The 22,271-nt window shown below is 38.7% G+C and overlaps 1 protein-coding gene across 1 annotated transcript; it reads left to right on the forward strand.

Moving 5' to 3' along the window:
* The first annotated feature begins 1,429 nt into the window (after positions 1 to 1,429).
* Positions 1,430 to 22,191, forward strand: LOC128987945 (palmitoyltransferase ZDHHC16). Its single transcript, XM_054409074.1, has 9 exons — positions 1,430 to 1,760; positions 3,292 to 3,439; positions 4,095 to 4,286; positions 6,155 to 6,272; positions 6,441 to 6,637; positions 7,029 to 7,125; positions 7,948 to 8,069; positions 9,009 to 9,079; positions 20,527 to 22,191. The coding sequence occupies exons 1-9, from the start codon at positions 1,723 to 1,725 to the stop codon at positions 20,642 to 20,644; spliced, it is 1,101 nt and encodes a 366-aa protein (XP_054265049.1). The 5' UTR covers positions 1,430 to 1,722; the 3' UTR covers positions 20,645 to 22,191.
* The last annotated feature ends 80 nt before the right edge of the window (positions 22,192 to 22,271 follow it).

A 22,271-nucleotide genomic window follows, 5' to 3' on the forward strand; every position in this document is an offset into this window, starting at 1 on the left:
AAATATGTTGTTGAAAGTATATTCCGTTCAACAAATTTAGGCGATTTGGGCATGGCATGGGGAAGTTCCCCACTATTTTTTTCTTAGTTTATGTTGCAGCTGACTGGCAAACATGATCTTCTCAGTTGAACTACTATTTTAGAGAATGTTCGTGGAAAGTGGTGGGCATTATATTATTCTTTTCCTAAAACATCCTGAATTTTGTGAACGGAGTCTAGTAACTTTGCCCGTGCTTACAATGGATGATGAACATATCAATCATCAATCATTGAGATGCGGACGCCACCAAGGTGCGTATTTTAACCCGAATATGAGTGAAGGATGCGTGTAGAATGGTGTGTGATGACCTGTGTAGCTTTGTTAATGACTAAGATCAGCGGTTTCATTAGTCAGGATATTTTTTTTAAGTCCAATGATCAGGAACAGCGCTGGGTCCAGTTTCGAACCATCAAAAAGCTACCGACTTTTCTCAGGATCGAACCGGTGACCTTTAGATTACTAGGCGAGCACTATAACCACTCAGCCATAGTCATAAAATTAAAAGCAGTCATAATATTTAATTATACACGGTTTAGATACCGTGAGGTCGTATGATATAAGGTTATCTTGATCCTGGTCAGAATATACTTTGAAAGTGATTTTTCGTCTGCTCCCTTCTAAATCTGTAACAGCTTATTTTGTGATGTAAATTATATTTAGTATTAGTAATATTGTTATAGCCCCCATTGTATTTTGTGAATTATGAAATAAAGTTTCTTTGATCCTTGATAAGATTGGAATCCGAACACAGATACTTACTTTAGTAGAATCATATTGGCTATAGAGATGCAGCATTTTCAGGTTAGATTGAGTAAAGTGTGGAGCTCTAAATCCGTACCCTTTTGCGAAAATGTTCGAATTTATCTTAAGTAAACCCTGAGCACCTCTATCTCGTGTCGTGTAAAGATGTTTTTCATCTTATGACTGTTGCTGAAGTCATAGTAGGTATTGAGTTTGATGATTTCTAAACATTGTGAGAAATAATCTTGTATTACCAAACTTCTGTATGTTTTCTGTGATACTGCGGATACTCGTAGTACTCACTAGTGCGGACGTTAATTCACATTAGGGAGCATCGCATCCACAGTGCATGCCTATAAATATCCACAATTCGTGACCTAGTAGCTGGATTAAAGGAAGACTAGGGCCATCTGTAGATATTATCATAGACTAACCAGTATGTTTTATCTATCTATGATATTATGATACTTTGAAAAAATAATCAATGGTTGCAAGATTGGACGGAGCTGGAGCACTGAGACTGAACCATTTATGGGTCCTGTTTCCTGTTAATTCCAATTCCATTCCAATATTTTATGGTTATGTTTATGTTTGTTTATGTATTGTTTTAAGAAGCCTAGCTTCTCCTTCTGCTTGTAATTTAGTTATATTATCATGGTTAGTCTATAATTATATCAATGTTTCTGTCATTTGTTACCGCCGAATTTAATGGAAAGTTTCGACCAATTTAGCAACAAATTCTGTTAAAGTAGGCCTCTAAATTCGCTCTGTTGTTAATCATTAAGTTGTATGGCCCTTTAGTGTACGGTTAAGTTATTTGTCATTCTAGGTTAAGTTAATTCCGATTGTTTCTTCCATGATTGAACCTAATATTAGCTAGGGCCTAACTTAATTTGTTTACAATATTCAGTCCAGTCATATTCGAGACCCTAAGACACCCAAATGGGAAGAACTTTAAGGAACATCACGAGTAAAACAAGGTAGGTTTTTTAATGTAGATTCAAATTAGCCGTAATTATAAGTTAAAGAGCTGATTAAATTTGGTGCCTAGGCGGGTAGGCCTAGGCCTACAGTTTCTTAACTGGGCTAGGCCTATGATAATATCGATTCGATAAGTAACTTAAACCTTCTTGATTCTTGCGATTTTTTCATTAACTTATCAGCAAGTTTGGTCAGTTAGGTTAGGTAATGACAGTTTAATTTTATACAGTCCACTCTTGGTAATTCAAACACTAGCCTAGATAATTCAAAACTTTCGATAATTCAAAATGAAGGCTCAGTCCCTAGAGAATCTCTCAATATTTCAAATTTTTACCATGCTTTTTGATACACTCGGTATTTCAAAGTCCAAATAGAGGGCAGGTCAATTTGTAACACGCAGTAATTCGAAGTTTCGTCGGAAATACACTCTATAATTTGAAGTAACTCAGTAATTCGAAGTTTCGTTGACAAAACACTCTATAAATCAAAGTCACGTAGTAATTCGAAGTTTAGTCGGCAAAACACTCTATAATTCGAAGTGATCTCTTCCTGTTATAACAGGAAACTTTACAGTACAGTACATCCTGTTCCCATGGTAGGCTAGTGTTGGGCGTTTTGATGTTTGTTTAGTTAGAGCAGTAGTCTGAGTTAGTTCGCTGACTTGTTTTTCTAAGTTGGCAATCCAATCTCTAGATTGCGCGACATCTCCTTGAGCACAAACGTAGTTGTCGACAGCTGATAGTTCAGCTATTGGCGAAATATATAGCGCTAAATAACAGATTTCTTTGCAACTACAGTAACTGAAAAATAAGCTGTTGATTGTTTAAAAGTGTACTAAAATACGGTATGATGTTTTATTGTAACGTGCTGTACCTTTGTATGTATTAAACAAATGAACTCTCTGTAATTCGAATGGTTTATTTTTCTCGCGATAAATCAAACTCTTGATAATTCAAATTTATTTGCTTGGCCCACCAATTTCGAATTATCAAGAGTCTACTGTAATAGAGCATTTATAAAATATATTACTAATCAATATTTTCAATCCGATAGTTTCAATCGATATTAACTTAGCATAGGTAGCCCAGTTAGGAAACTGTACCCGCCTAGGCTAGTTTCACAGATAAAACATAGAATTTTTATTAATCCACATACACAGTTTTTTTTTTTTTTCACCGTAACTGCACCTTTTCATCTTACCTAACTGAGGAATGCACGTGCGCACACCTTCTTTTATAAGCCTAGGATCTCATAGACATTTTTACTGTATGTTGTACCATAGATCAAAAGAAAATAGACCAACTCTCATCAATCTGAGAGTGTCTAAGTTACTCTCTTTAATTTGGTTGTACAGTAAGTTACCGGTATGTAGGCCTAGTCATAAAAATCTGAGATTGGCAATGGATAGGTTGAAGATATTTTTAATTTGTTGATTGATATATTTTATAAGTACGGTAACCCAGTAAGACATGTTTTTGCTAAATTTTGTTTGTAATAATACACATTTTTAGTAATTTGTATTTTTTTCAGGCCAAACATGATGATTTACTTTACTTATGTCAAATTATGCTTTAACTCCCTATTCTGCAACAAACATCTTGACCAAAGTTACGCAGCTGATGTGTTGATGGAGCCCATGATATGGTTTGTCGACAACTTCACAAAATGTTTGGGACCTGTAAGTAAATCAACTTTCTAGGATATTATTTTTTTTTACATGGTAATACCATTAATTAGGGTTCTCCAACCTATCGCCCGCAGACAGATTTTATCAGGTCTACTAAGAAATAATTATTTTTATATGATGGAATACACCGATGATTGTAAAAGTTGTGGCAACACTTGTAGGCATATCTTGTGGTATTGGCGATACCGTAATTGTCACTCGCAATCATAGCAACATGTAAGTACATTTTCGGTCTCGTCGATACTGTGATTGTCTCCTATGATCACAGCAACCAGTTACCGGTAGTACATTTAGTGGTCTCGGCGTAAAGAATTTTAGTTAGTCAACAAGTACAGCAACTAAACAATCAGCAAGGAAATGCCAAAAATCACAGCTGAGCATTTATTTAGAAAACTTTCTTGTTTTTTACTTTGATATGTTAACATTCCGGCCTTTCCTCCAAAAATTGACAACTCAATTCTAGGACGAAAAAGGTTGGAGACCCCTGAAATAGATTAAAGGTATTCCCTCTGTAGATTTGCTGTCCTAATGGATCAGCTGAATATGGTTCAAAATTTATTTATAAAAATGTAAATAAAACCTTGCCCTTTGGTTTGCTTTTAAACATTGTTATTAAAGGTAAATAAATATGATTTGATATTTACAGCTGTTTGTTACTTGCGTGGTAGCCCTGATGGGGGCAGTGATTGTGATCAGCTATTGGATTGGTCTACCTTACTGGTGGGACAGGGACTGGCGTGTAACTGTAGGCCTGCTACTGGTTGGCCATTGGTTACTTATCAACACGTTGTTTAATTACTACATGGGTGTTGTCACACCTCCAGGATACCCTCCTCAGGTAGAGTCATATTGTTCACAGTGTTATTTTGCATAACTGAGAACATTAGTCTGTATGCTGTGCATTTTTGTAAAAAATAATATTAATATTGGATCATTTGACTTCTTTGTTAATTGTTCTTTTAAAAATGTAGAACACATTAACTTATAATTTAAGATTTTGTTAGTTACATTGTCTTTGATAATTGGGATAGCTGATTTTTAGTTTTAAAAACAGTGCCTCTAAAAAATCTAACCTTTTTGTGAGTGGGAGGGTGTCAGATCATGTATCCACCATGTATGTCACCATGTATTCCTCGACTATTAGAAATTCAGATTAGTCAGACATTTAAGAAAATGAATAATTATTTCAGAAAAAGGATTTAGCTTATTATTTTCAAACACTTATGACACATTGTAGGTCAGGACATAATTTTTCAAGCGCGCACTATAACTCCTACGGGACCGAGTAGACCTTGGTCAGAACAGTGAAAAGGTCAGACTATTCGTGAAGCATATTAAATAAACAAATAGCATAACTGACATTATTTTTATTGCTCGTGATCTTGTAAAAGATGGTAATAAACCGGTGACCACAAGAGACCTAATACCTAATATTACCTAATAATTACCTAATATTTTGCTGGGATCGCGGGAGACGACGATGATGTTTCCGCGATTGCAGGTACCATTCAATATTTTACCACAATTGCAGGAGACGATGATGTTGTTTCTTTTACCACAAGAGATATTCAAGAGTGTGCTTTGATCGTAGATATACAAGATCAAGTTTCCTGCCAACCACTGGGGATTTTCAGGATTTTGTCAAGGTTACTTAAGGAAATGTTAATTTTCCATGACCAAGGGATTTGTCTAGGATTTTTTTCACAATCACGAGGATAATAATCTTCCTATGACTGTCAGAGACATTGAATATTTTCATCGATCACAGAAGATTATGATAAATGTGTCCTTGATCACTGAAAACAAAGATTATGTTTTCGTGATCGCGGGGGATGGTTGTGTTCTCCACACAACCATGGCAAATAGTCACAATATGACCGCGATAACATTTTCAGTTATCATGGGTGGTGGCACGTTCGGATTAAGCTAGGAGTCAGACCAGCCGAGGTCGGATTGGCGGAGTTCTAATGTATAATCAACCTTCTACATTCAATTAGATTGCCTGTGTTACATAAATCTACTGAAAAAGTGAGACTAGTCAGATTTATTGGGTCAATTAACAAATACCCTAATTAAACAAAGCATTGAAATATACTTATTCCACCTAATAATTACAAGTTTCTCTACCTTATGACTTTTGACCAGTTTTTTTGTAACTGAAAGATTTATTCTAGGGTTTACCTGGTTTTATTGCTGCTTTCTCCAACCTGTCTTCTTTGACAAAGGTTTGCTTAGGCCTACCATAAACAAAATTCCCTGATTAAGTCCTGGCCCAGTGGTCCAAAGTATAGTGAGAACCCCTATTAACTTGGTAGAAAAAGTATGATTTAATTTAACTTAGTATTTAAATGAAATCAAAACTGATTGGGCGATTGATCTGGAATGAATACAGTAACTATTAAGAAAACTGTATTTGTATGGATGGAATTGTCATTGTTCATTCTCATATGTGAATTTGAAGCGTAATCTAGTTAGTTAGTACGATTGACTAGTACAATAGTAGTCGTGCCAGAAAGACACAAGACTCTTTTTCAAAACATAACCATAATTAAAAAAGAATCTTTGAATATAGAATTGCATATTAAGATACGAAGGAACCTAATATTCTTAATCTTGGATAGTAAATAATTTGGTTATAGTTAGTAATTAATTATCATTATGATTATCAATTGTCAGTTGAACATCACCACTGACTGGTTGTTTCAGGATACACTGATCCCAGAAGCAGTCAGTATCTGCAAGAAATGCATTGCCCCCAAGCCTCCCCGGACCCATCACTGCTCTGTGTGTAACCGTTGTGTGCTGAAGATGGATCATCACTGTCGTATCCTTCAACCAATTTTAGGGCTTACTTATAATTTATTGCTTGTTAAGTTCAATTCCTCATATTAGGACATTTTGCATGAATTCATTAATAACAACTGTTCTTTTAGTCTCACAATTAGTTAAGATAGACACACTTTGAGATAGTTTTACCTTGACTGTGACACAGCTTGGCTCAACAATTGTGTTGGCCATTACAACCACAGATACTTCTTCATGTACATGGTCTACATCGTGGCAAGCACTCTCTTCATCATGGTGTTTGGATTTGAGCTGGCGTACACTGAGGTGTGGCTGGAGGAAAGGATTGATGAGGACCTGGTCGGTCATCCTGTTCGGTTTAACAACACCGGCTCTGAACCTGTGGTAGGTAGCACCTGCGGAGAACCTCGATAAGTTGAATCTTGATACCTCGAATCCCTTGCTATCTCGAATCCCTTTAAATCTCGAATATTCATAATACACTTGAAACCCGGGTATATAACAATTTTAAACATACCTTGTTAGGTTGTAGGCAGGGGTGAAGAAGACTCTTAAGGTCAGACTTACTTAGAAAAATGGCCTAGTACCTTTTTTTATCAACAGCCTTTAATTTAAAAAGTACTCAATTCTAGATAGCATTGCTATTCTCAGTAATCCTTCACTGTCCACAACAGGAATATTGAGAGTCTACTGTATGAACATTTGATCAAGCAACATAACCTTATGTAATTCATAGCATAAAAGTGTGTTTCAAAGTATTGTTTTTCACTCAAAGGTAGAGTGGGATGAGGAGATGGAGAGTCGGTCGTCAGGAAAGCCTGAGCCCCAGTGGCGCAGAAGATCCATCATCTTTATGGCGTTTATTTGTAGTGGTGAGTAACATGTTGTAATAGCCTAATCTTTTGACAAATACTTATCACACAATGCTTATCAATGTGATAGTTTGCATAGGAAAGTGTTGGTATACTCTTTGATGAATAACCTCATAAAAACTCTTATTCAGTTGGCAAAATGCTGTGACCATGGTAGTCCGGCTGAAGTATCACTCACATTCATTCTACTATTATTAAATGAAAATTTGTTTTATTTGTAAACTATTTAATCATGCACAAGATATAGTTTCTAGACAAATAATTAATAAAACTAGTTGCACCTGTTGCTCGAATTCGAGCAATTGCAAAATATTAAACGCGTTATTTCAAAACGAATAACAGTCACTATTTCTGATGACATAAAAGAGTAAACGCAAAGATAAAGTAATCAATCACTCCCCTCCAGTTATCGAAACTGGAAACTCACTCACTCTGAAAACGAACGCTCACTCCACTCCAGTGATCGAAACTGAAAACGAACTCTGAAAACAAACGCTCTTGTGTGTATCATTACTATGAACAGCTGTAATTAATACAAATTATTCGTCTGTTTAAGTCAACAAAATCTTTTCTTCATAAGAAATACATTGGGATTTTGATGGCCTGTGGGGCATAGCCCGAAGACTTTTATTACAGGAATTGGTGAAAGGGGTCGTCCACAGAAAAAATACTTAATTTTGACACCTCGTTTATAAAAATCTGTCAATTATTCACGGAGGAGTAGTGTTTTGTAGAAATCACCTTCACGTATTATATATAAGGATTGTTGAGCTAAGCTAAATTTAGTTTTCTCTGATCATGTTTAACTTTCGTTGATTTCAGGTGCGTTTGTAGCGCTCTTGTTTCTTGCCATTTGGCATGCTAAACTGATATCAAGAGGAGAGTCAAGCATTGAAGCACATATAAATAAATCTGAAACTAAGAGACTCGCTAAACAAAATAAGGTAGGATCATTATAATTACAATTTTATAAAATTGTGTACCTATTTATATGGATCATGCATGAGGCCAAATTAGAATCAATCTTAAATTCAATCAATATTTGTGCCTTCTGTCTGATATTGTTTGGAAACCACTGGAGATGTTATTAAGGAGAGACTAAGGTCATGTCTATCGAGGTGTTTTTTTTTTCTTTACACCAACCAATTGCTACAATTGCTGTCAGTTTTGAAAATCAAATTGTGCAGTTTGTGTTGTTTTACTGCCAACATAATTTTAGCCAAAACTTTTAACCAAACTACACCCCTAATGTAACCTCTTCTCAGCATAAGAAAGTAAAACTGCAAAATTGTAAGTACTGTACCCCAAAAAATATTGTTCAAATGCACTTCCAATGGGTTTCCAATATTTTGTCACTATTATTTTTGGCAGAATAGTTAGGTTAGATTATCCCTACTAGTAATCTGTTTTTAGTAGTGTGTCAATTTGCACAGAAGTGACTTACCATTAACCTTGACAGAGTTGTGGCGTATTTAGGTGCTGCTTTGACCCAAAGTGAATAAATACATCAACTTTGATGTCTCACTCAGAATTTCACTGATTTAATCAAAAGTTGGACATATTTTGTTCAGTTTTAAAGTATAGCCAAATTAAAGCCCACAAGACACTAAAAAATACTTTTTACTGTTCTAGGCTTGGGGTAGGCTTGGCTAATTTTTAGACATTGATTATTTAGAAGGAATGGGTTTTGTGATTAGTCTTAAGTCAGGGTGTCTAGTAGTATTTAGGCCTACCACCCAATAATTAAAGCAATGTTTTTATAATTTAGTTCAAATATTACAATGCCTTATTTTAAATGTAGGCTATAATTTAAACAAAATTAGTTAACAAATAAGTGTTTGAAATTGATTTAACCAATAAGCAATACAAATTTTTATTTTCAGCTCTACATTAATCCATATAATTTTGGAAAATGGAGAAATTGGAAGAGGTTTCTTGGTTTGGAAAGAGGAAGGTAAGAAGACATCTAACATGTATAAACTATGCTATAATAAGTAACTTGGGAATATTCGTAATAAAGTAGACACTCTGTTTAACAACTCTGGATCGACATTTACAGTACTATTGTAGAGAAGAGTGAGATCTAAGTTTGTAATAAATTTCACTTAATTTCATTTTCCTCAGAGGGTAATCACATAAATTTAAATTATTGTAATAACTCCTAAAGTTATTATTCCGCAATTGCGGCAAAATCCTGGATATCCCCCACAACTGTGTGGTAATCATCAACGTCTTCTGCGGTCACAGAAATGTCATCTCCATTGATCTTGGCAAAATCCTGAACTGAATATCTCCCATAGTCATTAACATAGTCATCTGCGATCAAGGCAAAATACTGGATACCTTCCGCTGTTTGCACACATTGTTGTCGTCTCCCGCAGTTACAGAAACGTTATCATAGTCTTCTGCCATTGCGAAAAAATCCCTCACTCGTGTGGTCATCATCGTCGTCTTCTGTGGTCATGGAAATGTTATCATGGCCGTCCGCGATCCTGGCAAAATCCTGAATATCTAACAGTCTCGTGGTCATTATCATCATCATCATCCACGATAGTGGAAAAATTATGGACATCAAAGAGTGAATTTTTTGATCGCAAGAACTTTGCAGACGCGTTTTACAATAGCGATACAAAGCTCGCCCTGAGCTCAATTTTCCGACTTTGTGCTCGGCTCAAAAATCTAGCAGCTACTAAACCTTTCATTTAATTTCTTATAACTTTATTCATTTAAGTACAACACATAGATACAGGAATGATACCTCTACTTGTTTTACAATGCTAACTCTTCTAAAGAACTATTTTCATATAATTTTTATTTAGTGTAAAATAGTGGGAACGCCCCACCGTTGAAATCAACGAAATAATATTGAAAAGCACTTAGTAAAATCACTCAGGTTCATAAAAAAAAATTATAATGATTTTCCACCATTAGGGACTCTTTCAGATATGTTTTCCAGGAGTTTCTGGGGCAAAATATAAAAAATTAAATTTTTGAGAATGAAGCAAAATACTGAGTGACATGAATGCGCTCATGTCTCTTTGATTTTGGACGTTCTGGAACATTTAAAGTGGGAAGGGGTGGATTTCAGGTGGATCACTTAGGTCCTGGTACAGGTGCACAATCAATACTCAGGTCCGAGCGTTGATTGGCGCCGCAATATGGACAGAGTCGACAAACATTCACATAATTGTGGCCCTTTGGTGAGATTGATGGTGTGAAAACTGATTATTGATTCTGTGGTGATGTGATGTATTGATTGTAATTAAGTGAAATGTGTTGGTAATTGGCTGTTGTGGGTGTTAGGGCCTGGAGGACCTTAACATGTTGCAATTAAGAAAGTACTGTACTCTACTACCATCTTGAAATGACAATTAAATTGGAAACGTTGTTGGGGAACCAGAGGGCGGAAATCTTTACCCAGACCAGAAGCAGGCCAAGCCAGCTTTGATTACTTATTTTTAACTATTTAAAAGAACTATAGCTAACCTTCCAAACTAAACTGGTAGATAGTGTAAATGATAATGAATAAAAAACCGGCAAATATCACTCCCTAACTCATTATTGAATCAATTTGGACTCATAAGGCGATTCCTGAAAGAATTGATACTTAAGCCTTCAACGTGGTGATTTTTGCATGTCTAGGAATGATTACCTCGTTAAGCGAGGTAATCATATAATTTGGAATTTACATTTCTGCGAATGGGGCGAAAGCCTGCCGGCTTCCCCTTAAATAATTAAACTAGCCTATCATCCTGGTCTTAGCTCTACTTAATAATTAATTATAGACTCATCCTGATAAAACGAAGGCATGTCGATCTCAGTAAACGGACAATCAGAAAATCCAACGAAGGGGACGGAGGCCGGCGACAGACAAGACCGAGGAAAACTCGATTTCGTAGCTCCTTGACGTTTCTCGAAAAAAAGGCAAGCGGCAGACCGAAGGAGGCGCGCCGATCGCAAGGCCAGCGATTTAGTTGTGTGGCACTATATAAAATAGTGGCGCTGAGCGTCACAACCACCCCCCCTCAAGGTTTTTTTTTTTTTTTTTTTTTTTTTGGTTAGGGAAGGAAAGTAGAGGTGTGTAGTGTTTCAAAAAGGAAGGTGTTCGCTCGAGTTGCTTCTCCGCATCATAATTTCTGGGTCCTCAGATACCTTTCCCGGTTTGGTTCAAAAGGAAGCCGAGAAATCGATGGGTGAAACAGAAAACCCCAAACCAGTCCGGCTCGACTTGGGACCTTGGGCACCTTTTTTTTTGGGGATGTGAATGTTTTTGTGATTGGTTGAGCCAAATACGACAGAGATCGGGATCCACCCCCCCTGCAAAAATGAGGAAGGAATGTGGGTTACGACAGCCATGCTATCCTGTTTGGGAAAACATTTGAGCTAGAATTGCATTTTGGAAACGATAAGGTTGGCAACTGCACGCACAAATTTTTTTTTTTATTATTTTTCTTTTTAATTTTTTTTTTTATTATGCACTGTTTTGATTTTGTTTCTTGAAAGGGGAAGGTTTGGGAACACTGACTGTTCTGTTCGTTTTTGTGAGGGTGGGAGAAGGCACTCGCAGTTTGGGTTGGTTTGTTCCAGGCTGGCGGTTGTAGAGGATGAGTTGGCGCAGCTTGTGTGGCATAGGCTGTTGGTAGTCTGCTTGACGCTTCGCCGCAGTGACTGCTTCGTGGCTTTGTGGGTGGTGTCTTGGAGTAGACGGGTTGTGATGTCACTTTGGGAGTTCTGCGGTCTGCAGGCACTATTGGCCAAGGCGAAGCTGCTAGCAGTGCTAACCAGGATGAAGCTGCTGGAGGCTGAGTCTGGGTTGATTCACCAGTGCTGCGCACTCTTCTCCTTCCTGTCCACTGTTCCATTCACAGGTTGTGTCCACAGCGAGTCCATTTTGCCGGATTTGCTTTCGAGGCAATCGCACTGTTGTGTTACACTGGGACTTTCTTCTTTTTGAGGGATACCCACTTTAAAAAAAAATATTGTTACTAATATTCTCAAGGTGCTTTTAATAAATTCATATATATATATATTTTTTTTTTTTGATTGTGCAGCTGCTATACTGTAAAAAAACTGAGGTTTTAAGTATTACCGAGAATATAAAAATAAAAAAGGGTAACTGTCGTGTTACTTGAGGGTGGTGAAGGGTAAGTAGCAGGGCGGTGGACCGATCACTGACGGAGTTGGCTGTGATCTATCAGGGGCGTTGTGGATTTGACCCACGATAGGTGCCGGGTAACCAAGGCTGGACTGGTGTGGGTCGCGTAAACCGATTTTTGTCTGTGCTTTTGTGTTTGGAAGGTGTGAAAGGATACAAATTCTATATTAACCCCTTTTTTTTATTTATTTATTTTTTTTTTATTTTTTTTTTTATTTTTTTTTTTACGCATGCAAACTGCAATTAGCAAAATTATTCTTGATTTCACAAGCATGCTGCTGTTAACAAAGTCCCGACGATACGGTTTCTCTTTGGATTCGTGCCGGTTTTGTTCTTGGTGCGATACACGGGCGTTGATGGGACGGGCAAAAATATTTTCTATTGGAAGCTTGTAAACCTATATATTAACTTAAATAATCTTTGGTTTTTCCTAAGACCTAACTACAGTTACCACTACAGACTACTTAAGTTAAGAAGAAAGGAAGAAAGAGATCAAGGGGATGATAGGAAAGAGTATAGTGAGAGGTTGTCTCCCAACACTCGACTGAATTCAAGGTCGCCACAGAAGGTGCCTCTACTGAGCCCTTTCCTGCAGGGTAAAATTAAAAAAATTAAACATAAAAGGTAAAACACCAGCAGGAAAGTAATTTTTACATAAAAAAAACTCAAAACAACTCAGCAGGGGTGTCGGAGACTAGAAGAGGGGGTATTTGACCAACAGCGCATGGGGAAGGGACGTGTAGGGCAGCCCATCCTATGGAAGGATACCCTGAGACTCACTAGTCCCCCGTGCGTTGGCGGTTGAAGAGACAGAGGGTGGAAGACTTAACTTAGTATCACATCGGCACTGCGTTTCTGGTCTGGGTAAAGGGAGTATTTCAAAATTGTGGTTGGAAAAAACGCTTCAATTGAGAGATATGTGCATTTCTGATGAATTTACCTGTGGATGGGTTTATCAAACGTGCTGTAACTGGTGATGAAAATGTTTCTATAACACAAGGCTTTGACCAGACAGGCAACAGCTTTTGATTGATTGAGTCGGCAGCCTTGCTTAAATGATGTTCCTTAAACATTACCCAATCTCCCGTCTTGTAGGGATTGGGCAATCTGTTTAAGTCGTAGCCTTGCTGCCTACGTTGCCTAGCTTTTGTGAGGTTTTGTACTGCCCTTTCCCATTCCTCACGTGAGGATTGTGGGGAAGCATGCTCGTCAACCAATTTGTCCAGGTTCCAATGCAACTCCAAGGGGTGGTACAGGTTTCTACCAAGAAATAAACGGGCTGGGGAAACTTTGGTTGATTCATGTTGAGCGGAATTAAAGGCTATCTGAAACCAGTGCAAGTCCTGGTCCCAGTGCTTTTGATGCTGGTGATGGAAAATCCGGATTGCAATTTTAATCTGTTTGTTGACCCTCTCGGCATGTGAGGGGTTGGGATAATATGGACTGGTGTAGATGTGTTGGATTCCTAGACCCATGCAAAGGTTCCTTACGGTGACGGATTTAAAATGCGAAACGTTGTCCGAGACTAAATACTTGGGTGGTCCAAAAATAGAAAAAACCTGTTTATTGAGAACATTGGCTGTGGTTTCGGCCTTGGTGTTCCTAACGGGGATCATGAGGCAAAACTTTGAGAAGGAGTCAACTATGGTAAGAATGTATCTATTCCGATTGAGAGAAAGAGGGAGGGGACCGATGTGGTCAATGAAAATTTTCTCCCATGGGTTGGTCACAATTTCAGATGCGAGCTTTCCTACCCTGGTGTTTGGGGCTTGTTTGCACCTCTGGCAACTGACGCATGTTCTGACCCTGTTGGAAATGTAGTTCTTGAGGTCGGGTGACCAGAAAAAAGGTTCGATGCGTGATAAGGTTTTGCTGATGCCTAGGTGGGCCGAAGTGGGAGACTGATGATAATATTGAAAAAGGAGGTCAAAGAGCTTAGTGGGGACCACCACTCTTGGTTTGGTTTGGTTTGGCTGTCGGTACAAAAGAATATTGTTCTCGACTGAATAATTTGGGGGTTTTTCATTGGACCGGATTATCTTTCTGAGGTCGGGATCTTCCAGTTGGTGACTGGCAATGTCCTTGAATACCTCGGGAAGTGTGAAAAGGGAAAGGGCTGTAGGTTGCGGCGTGGCGGGCTCTATTTCAGTTGACTCGGAGTTCTCAAAAAGGCGAGAAAGGCAGTCGGCAATGACATTGTCCTTTCCGCGAATATGATAGATTTTAAATTTAAATGAATTGATAAAGGAAATCCAACGGCCTATCTTGCCCATCTGGCGGGGATGATTGAGAAGCCAGGTGAGGGCTGAGCAGTCCGAGTGAAGCTCGAACTCTCGGTGTTCCAGATATTGTTGGTATTTCTGCAAGGCAAAAACTATTGCAAGGCACTCTAGCTGCAAGGTGGAATAATTGATCTCATGTTTGTTTAGTGCTCGGGATGCGTATGAGACCGGAAACAACTGGTCATTGTGAGATTGTAACAGAACCGCTCCAATTGCTGACCCGCTAGCGTCTGTATGGACTACAAAGTCCTTTGAGAAATCCGGCATACGGAGAATTGTGGATGATACTAGCGCTCGCTTTAATGTTTCAAATGCTGCGATTTGGTCAGGGCCGAAAATGAAGGGAACTGCTTTCCTCTTTAACTGGTTGAGAGGCATGGTGATGGTAGCATAATCCTTAATGAATCGAGCGTAAAATGCTGTCATGCCCAAAAAACGAGACAACTGTTTTATGTTTTTGGGGGTGGGGTATTCGTCTATTGGTCTGGTTCTGTCTGGGTGTATGGAGATGGTGTGGTTGCTGAAAACATGGCCGAGAAATTGGATTTTGTTGGATGCTACTGTAATTTTCTCCGGATTTACGGTGAGTCCAGCCTCACAAAGCCTCTGAATGACTGTTCTAACCTTTTCTAAGTGATCCTCAAATGTGGAATCGCTGTAGATACACAAATCATCGAAGAAATTATAAATGTACTTAAATTTGATGTCACCAAAAATTTTGTCTATAAGCGAGGTGAGCACCATGCTACCTGAAGCAAGTCCAAAAGGGAGGAAATTAAATTCATATTGTGCCCAAGGTACGACAAAAGATGTGAAGGGCTTGGATTCTTCAGCAAGGGGAATCTGGTTGTAAGCAGAGTTTAAATCTAGCAATGTGAACCATCGCGCTTGGCCCAAGTGTTGGAAAGCGCTTTCAATCGTAGGCATTGGAGTAGCATCCAACTCCAAAATGGAATTGAGGTTCCTATAATCTACCACCATGCGGGTTTTTCCGCCCTTCTTAGGCACTAAAAACGCAGCTGAGGCGTATTGGGAAGAGGATGGTCTGATCACCCCCTTCTGCAACAGGTCGTCAATGTGCTGTCGCATCAACTGAAGTTTGGGCGGTGCGTATTGATAAGGCTTGTTGCGCACGACCTTATTCTCCTTTACCCTAATGTGATATTTCAAAAGGTTGGTGCGGCCAAGCTTACTAGTTATAGTCTCGGGGTACTGAGAGAGCAAATGTGTGACTGATTGACGCTGCGATTCGGTCAAATTTTCACCCATAGTTGCTGGGTGATCTTGATGTTCGGCGACTGAGGTGAAAATCAGCGGTAAAGATTGTGGTGAACCATAGGGAAAACTGATTGTGTGATTAGCCATGTTTATGACTGCTTTAGTTTTTGTTAAAAAGTCAGAGCCAATCAATATTGGAACCGGTAATTTGTCGGTAACAAAAAATGTGAAGGTCCAAGAAAGATGTTGTATTTTAAAATGAACCCTCACTGTGAACTCAAATTTGATGGGTTCGCCCGCTGCCGAGATAGCAGAGAAGGACGTCGGGTGTTTGCTAACTACTGCCTTGGTGTGACGCTTTAAGTTTCGGTAGGTATCGTAGGATAGTAAACAAAATGAAGACCCGGTGTCTATGAGTGCATCTTTAAACATTCCCTTGAAATTCAAAGTGACGCGGCACAGATCGTTGGTCGGAATACTTGGAGAACCCTTGGGTTTATTGGTCGTGACTGTTTTTCTAGGCACCTGGTTTACGTACTGTGCTAAGGGAGGCTCTGCGGCGCCTAACGGTGCCCCCCTTTGGTGTTTCCCTGCTCCTGACGCGGTGAACTGAAACTGCGACCCGGAAAGGTTTGTTGTGGTGGATGGTACGGCCTAGGCACGTGCTGATGATTCTGGGCAAATGGAAACTGCGGAATGCGAGGCGCAAATGCTTGACCAGAAAAATTTGAGAAATTGCGAGTGTCGCGTCCAGCAAATCTGTTGTTGTTGCCTAGTTGACTTAAATTGTTTGTAGGCCTGAATCGTGAATGTTGGTTGTGGTGATGCTCGACACCGCGCTGCGTGGTATCAGATCGCGAGACGGCCTGCCCCTGTTCCAGCGTGCGGACCACCTGAACCCTGGGGACCAAGGCCAGGAGGTCAGACAAACTACACGCCGCCGGAAAAGCGGCAAGTGCCGCTCGGGTTGGAGCATTGAGACCATTCAGAACAGTGTCCAGCACATCGCGCTCTGTGAAACCTGGGATCAAAAGGGATGCTGCAGCAGAAATGCTATCCACAAACTCAGAAAGGGACTCCGAAGGCTGTTGGACCCTATATACCATCGTAGTAACCATCGCGTGTCTGATCTGCGCAGGGAGGAAAAAATCCCTAACACCTCCAACTACTTGTTCCAAACTTGCGCGATCGGCGATTCCTTTTAGCCAAAAGGTCCTTAGCTGTTCCGCAGTGCGGGGAAGAACCGCCAACAAAATGTCTTCATCAATAAACAAACCTAATTTGGTAATACCTACCACCGAAATCAAAAAATCAGTCAACTTTGACGGTTGGGATCCTGTAGTCACAGGCAAGGCCCCGACGAGGTCATCTAGGACCTTCATCTTTCCCTGAATTGCGCGGGGTGGGGAACGACTTCCTGCCATTGCAGAAGCCACCTGTTGGCCGACGGCAATCGCTGTATCTTGGACCAACTGGGTCCACTCAACTGTAAGAGGGCGTCCGCCGTCGGTTTTCAGAATCGCGATGTCATTTGACGAAATGGTGCTGGCGTTGTCGTGCTTATTTCCAGCAGTGGAAGGCGCTAAAGGGGCCTGCGACACTGTCGCTGTCGTGGTGGTTACGCTAGGTGCCTGAGTGGTGGTTGATCCCCGAGATTGTTTTTCGTCGGTTTCAACCTGGGGAGTGGGACCTGCGTGTGTAAGATCTGGCCTGAAATTGGAGGGCAAGGGCTCAGGTCCACCGTTTAATTGTAGAGTCTTCAAAAATTCGGACAACAGGGTTCTATTTACAGATAAGGTTGGCGATGGCGAAATCCCTAGCACATGACATTGGCTTGTCGCGTCCTGAGCGTTGAGAGTGAAGACCCAGGAGGTGCCTGCTGGCAGGTCCTCGGGGGCATAAACAGTCGAAGGCATGTTCCGTACAAGGAATGTAACTAAAGTATTTACACACAAAGATTTTTTTTTTTTTTTTTTTTTTTTTTACAGAATGCTTTAATCAAAGTTTGACAAATACAATCTCTTAAACAAGGGGAAAGACAGGCAACGCGCCCAACGCAGAAAATGAAGTAGGCCTACATACTAAAATCGATGATCGGACTTTTTCTTTTTTCCAAACCAAAAAACGTATACGGTTTTACTAAAAATGCAAAAAATTCTATGAAAATCCTCTGGAGTGCTAAATTTGTGCTGACTGTGCAAGGGGGGAAAATATCAACTACGTAGGCAGGGGTGAAAGAGCCTTTTCTATTACAGGAATCAACTTCTGAAAAGCGTCGCTATTGAAATGGATTCCATCACGACGCCTCGAGTTCCCATAATAGGCATGAAAAAACTGGAATTGACTGAGTTCAAGTGGAAGTTCTATTACCTTGACGAGATTTGATCGTAGGGTAAGCAAAAACCTATTTACCTGAAGCAAACGTGTCATTGCTGGCGTTACATTTCTAATCCTGGGATAATATGGCAAGGTTGTGAAAACTAGTACCATCGTGGGATAATTCAGACGTAATCTTCTTAAAAAGGACAGAAATGCATTCTTAAAGGCTACCAAGTCAGCGTCGGCCAAAAAATCATTCGTGCCTAAAAATATCAGCAAGGGCAAGTGCTCCTGCAAAACTGATCGATTTAACTTAATAAAAACCTTGAAGTCAGAAATCCTAGCTCCAGAGATACCCTTAACCAAAACTGGCTGTAAGGTTCCAGCCAATCCAGGATTTGCTTGAAAAAAATTAATAAATCTGACGGCATACGAGTCGCCCAACACTTGAAGAGTTTTAACGTTTAGTGCTTGAGACATGGTGTTGAGGTTTCTAAGGGAAAAGCCAAGCAAGGCTGACAGACACCCAATACGGAAAGAATTGTCTACAAAATCAACAAATTTAACTTCTATCTCTATTGAACCTTAGAATAATTAAGTAACTGACTAAAACAAAACAACAACCCAATAAAACCGGTGCTGGCCCATTAATATAATATAATATTAATTAATATAATATTAATATAATATTAATTAATATGTAGGAAAATAATTACAATTAAATTGAATGCCTTAAAGCCTAACCACAACAGGATTGTTTTTTTTCATCTTTGAGAAAATATAACTGCTTTTTTGTACTTTCTCACTTAATATTTACACATGTTAATCTACACAAAAAAATAATTTTGTTTTGAGTGCACTGTACCTGTACGTGCACAGCTCTGCTATCGAATTTCTGAATAATTGTATTTATCTGTAAATTGTGTATATCCCGAGTATTGATTTGCAATATAATTACTTTGTTATGTGTCACTTAGCATTCCAGTTTCCTTTATAAAAAATATTTATATTATATTATTTTTGTGTCCCTGTTACGATTTTGTGTGGCGTTTGTTAATGATTTATGATTTTTATCATGTGTGTTTCTGAATCTGCCCCATTTTGTGTATCGTCTATTGTACTTTTAAATTGTATAGGAATATTGTTAATTTTCACATTGCATAGTTGTAAAACAAACCACAGATCATTTTCTTGTATTAGCTTTGTGAGGGTTGCCTCTTTCATGTGCCTGCAGTTATTTTGAGCTTTAATTTATTACATAAAGCCTCATCTTCACTTGACCAGCTTATAAATTGTAGCAAAAGTATTTATTTTCAAAGTACTTATATTTTCAAAAATACAAATATTTAATAAGAATAGTGAGGACTGGGCTACAATTAATTTATGTTTTTAAGATATATAATTTTATTCAAATAGAATGTGATATTCAATAAAAAAAAAAAAAAAAAAAAAAAAAAAAAAAACCTTGAGGGGGGGTGGTTGTGACGCTCAGCGCCACTATTTTATATAGTGCCACACAACTAAATCGCTGGCCTTGCGATCGGCGCGCCTCCTTCGGTCTGCCGCTTGCCTTTTTTTCGAGAAACGTCAAGGAGCTACGAAATCGAGTTTTCCTCGGTCTTGTCTGTCGCCGGCCTCCGTCCCCTTCGTTGGATTTTCTGATTGTCCGTTTACTGAGATCGACATGCCTTCGTTTTATCAGGATGAGTCTATAATTAATTATTAAGTAGAGCTAAGACCAGGATGATAGGCTAGTTTAATTATTTAAGGGGAAGCCGGCAGGCTTTCGCCCCATTCGCAGAAATGTAAATTCCAAATTATATGATTACCTCGCTTAACGAGGTAATCATTCCTAGACATGCAAAAATCACCACGTTGAAGGCTTAAGTATCAATTCTTTCAGGAATCGCCTTATGAGTCCAAATTGATTCAGTAATGAGTTAGGGAGTGATATTTACCGGTTTTTTATTCATTATCATTTACACTATCTACCAGTTTAGTTTGGAAGGTTAGCTATAGTTCTTTTAAATAGTTAAAAATAAGTAATCAAAGCTGGCTTGGCCTGCTTCTGGTCTGGGTAAAGATTTCCGCCCTCTGGTTCCCCAACAACGTTTCCAATTTAATTGTCATTTCAAGATGGTAGTAGAGTACAGCACTTTCTTAATTGCAACATGTTAGGGTCCTCCAGGCCCTAACACCCACAACAGCCAATTACCAACACATTTCACTTAATTACAATCAATACATCACATCACCACAGAATCAATAATCAGTTTTCACACTATCAATCTCACCAAAGGGCCACATAATGTTTTAAGCTTAGAAACAGATGTTCTATGTAACTTTTGTTTTTAGTTATTTTTACTTAAAACTTAAATCTTTCAGTAGTAATTTTGGAATTGTCAGTGAAGGTTTGTGGTGTTTCAGATCCTGGAGACACATTCTACTGCCCTCCACTCACAAGCCTGAAGGAGACGGACTGACCTGGGACACAGTGTTCTGTGATACCGAGGGGCTGCTACTGGGGCATAGCAAAGTCAGTTGACTACACAACCTCTGGAGACTGATCAAACTGTTGGCACAACTCTGCTGAAACAGAGCTTTGGGTGTTGCGGTTAAGGGTGTTGCACGTAAAGTGTTTGTGTTGGGGTGTTGGTTTTGAGCAAAACCAACTTGAAGGTAAAGTAGTGAGGTATTGTGCCAACGAGAGGAGCACATTTACCCACTGTTGTATGAGGTGCAACTTAGTTTCATATTGCTATAATTTGAAACAAGGTTTTCCTGCAGAGTAAGTTGTTTTGCTTTGAGTGCAATGATCCATTTACATGGATCATCCAGTTGATTAATTTCAAAGCCTAGTATGTTTGAAAGTATAAGAATTATAACAGTAAAAGTCAGTTTAACAAAATATGGGTTATTTGAAACGTTAACTATCGGAAGTCATTATATAGGGCAACGTACCCATGGGAACCCTTATGGATTTATGTATCAGCATCAGTAGAAACTAGATAATTTTGTTATTGTTATTTATGTTGTCAACTGTGATTTGCGTGCCCCGCCAATTCAAGATTTCTACAACAGAACTGGGGATTATTGCAAACAGTGCTATAGATTGGTATATGTGATGTAAAGTAGTTTTGTTGGCCACTTCACCAAAAACTTAAGGCAAAGACATAACAATTGGTGGTATTGGTCACACTGTTGAATCCGACTAAGCAAAAATTGGTAGGCGGGTACAACAAAGGGTGTTTGGTAGAGGGGTAGTGGGTTTTTGCAGGAATTGACCAAGAAACAAAGGAAACGTTTTTGGTACCAGTTGACAGCAAGGATAGAGACATGTTGTTGGCTATAGTCAAACAACTTATTTTACCTGGGACCAAAATCATTAGAGACTGAGGGTGCTTATAACTGTTTGGGGATTTGGAAAGATGTTGCATTTGCTGTGTTTAATACAGTGTGATAGGCCCAAATACTTATTAATCAACACACGTTTGGCTGATCAAGAAGTTATCAAATACTTATTACTTAATGAATCAAGTATGGATTACGGATACTATTGCACACACTTAGATTTTTGCCAACTGTATTTGAACTCTGTCAGTATGTCAATTATAATTCAGCTAAACTCAAGGTCCTTTTTGTTAGTCCTACCTTTTTGCAGAGATGTTTTTTTTTTATATTTAAATGCAAACACTCTGCCACACAGATGTTCTTATGCATGAGTGTACGATTTGCCTTACTTAGTTTGAAGATATTCACGTTAAATAAAGTGTGCTCTGAAACTATATTTGTATTTTTGTGTTTTACAAGCCAAATTTTCAGAAACAAATGAAAGGGTGCTTACTGTATATTCAGTAGTTTGTTTACCTTAACGAATTTCACTTATATGTACTAAGTTTAATTTTTTTAAAGAACACTTTTCAGGCTTGCCCTTATTTGTTCAAGAATATTATTAAGATAGTCACATGGTTAACTTGCAAACACAGTTCTAAGAAAAATCTCACCACTTATTATTCTTTGATTTGTTTGCAGTTATGTAATTTTATACTGTGAAATAGTTTATAAATTATTCTACATGAATGAACAAACTTAATAAATGTTCTTCTCTTAACGATCAAGTGTTTCAATTCACCTACCCAGTATGGTAAGAACCACAAAATTAGTAACTCATA

The sequence above is a fragment of the Macrosteles quadrilineatus genome, unplaced genomic scaffold, assembly GCF_028750875.1.
Source record: "Macrosteles quadrilineatus isolate MER2022 unplaced genomic scaffold, UCM_ALF_1.0 Scaffold_1__1_contigs__length_201487025, whole genome shotgun sequence".
In the NCBI taxonomy this organism is placed as follows: Eukaryota; Metazoa; Arthropoda; class Insecta; order Hemiptera; family Cicadellidae; genus Macrosteles; species Macrosteles quadrilineatus.

Coding starts and splice junctions, on each gene's coding strand:
- LOC128987945 (XM_054409074.1), top strand. CDS start 1,723: ATGGGAAGAACTTTAAGGAACATCACGAGTAAAACAAG. Junction 4,287..6,154: donor CTCCAGGATACCCTCCTCAG/GTAGAGTCATAT, acceptor TGGTTGTTTCAG/GATACACTGATCCCAGAAGC. Junction 8,070..9,008: donor GACTCGCTAAACAAAATAAG/GTAGGATCATTA, acceptor TTTTATTTTCAG/CTCTACATTAATCCATATAA.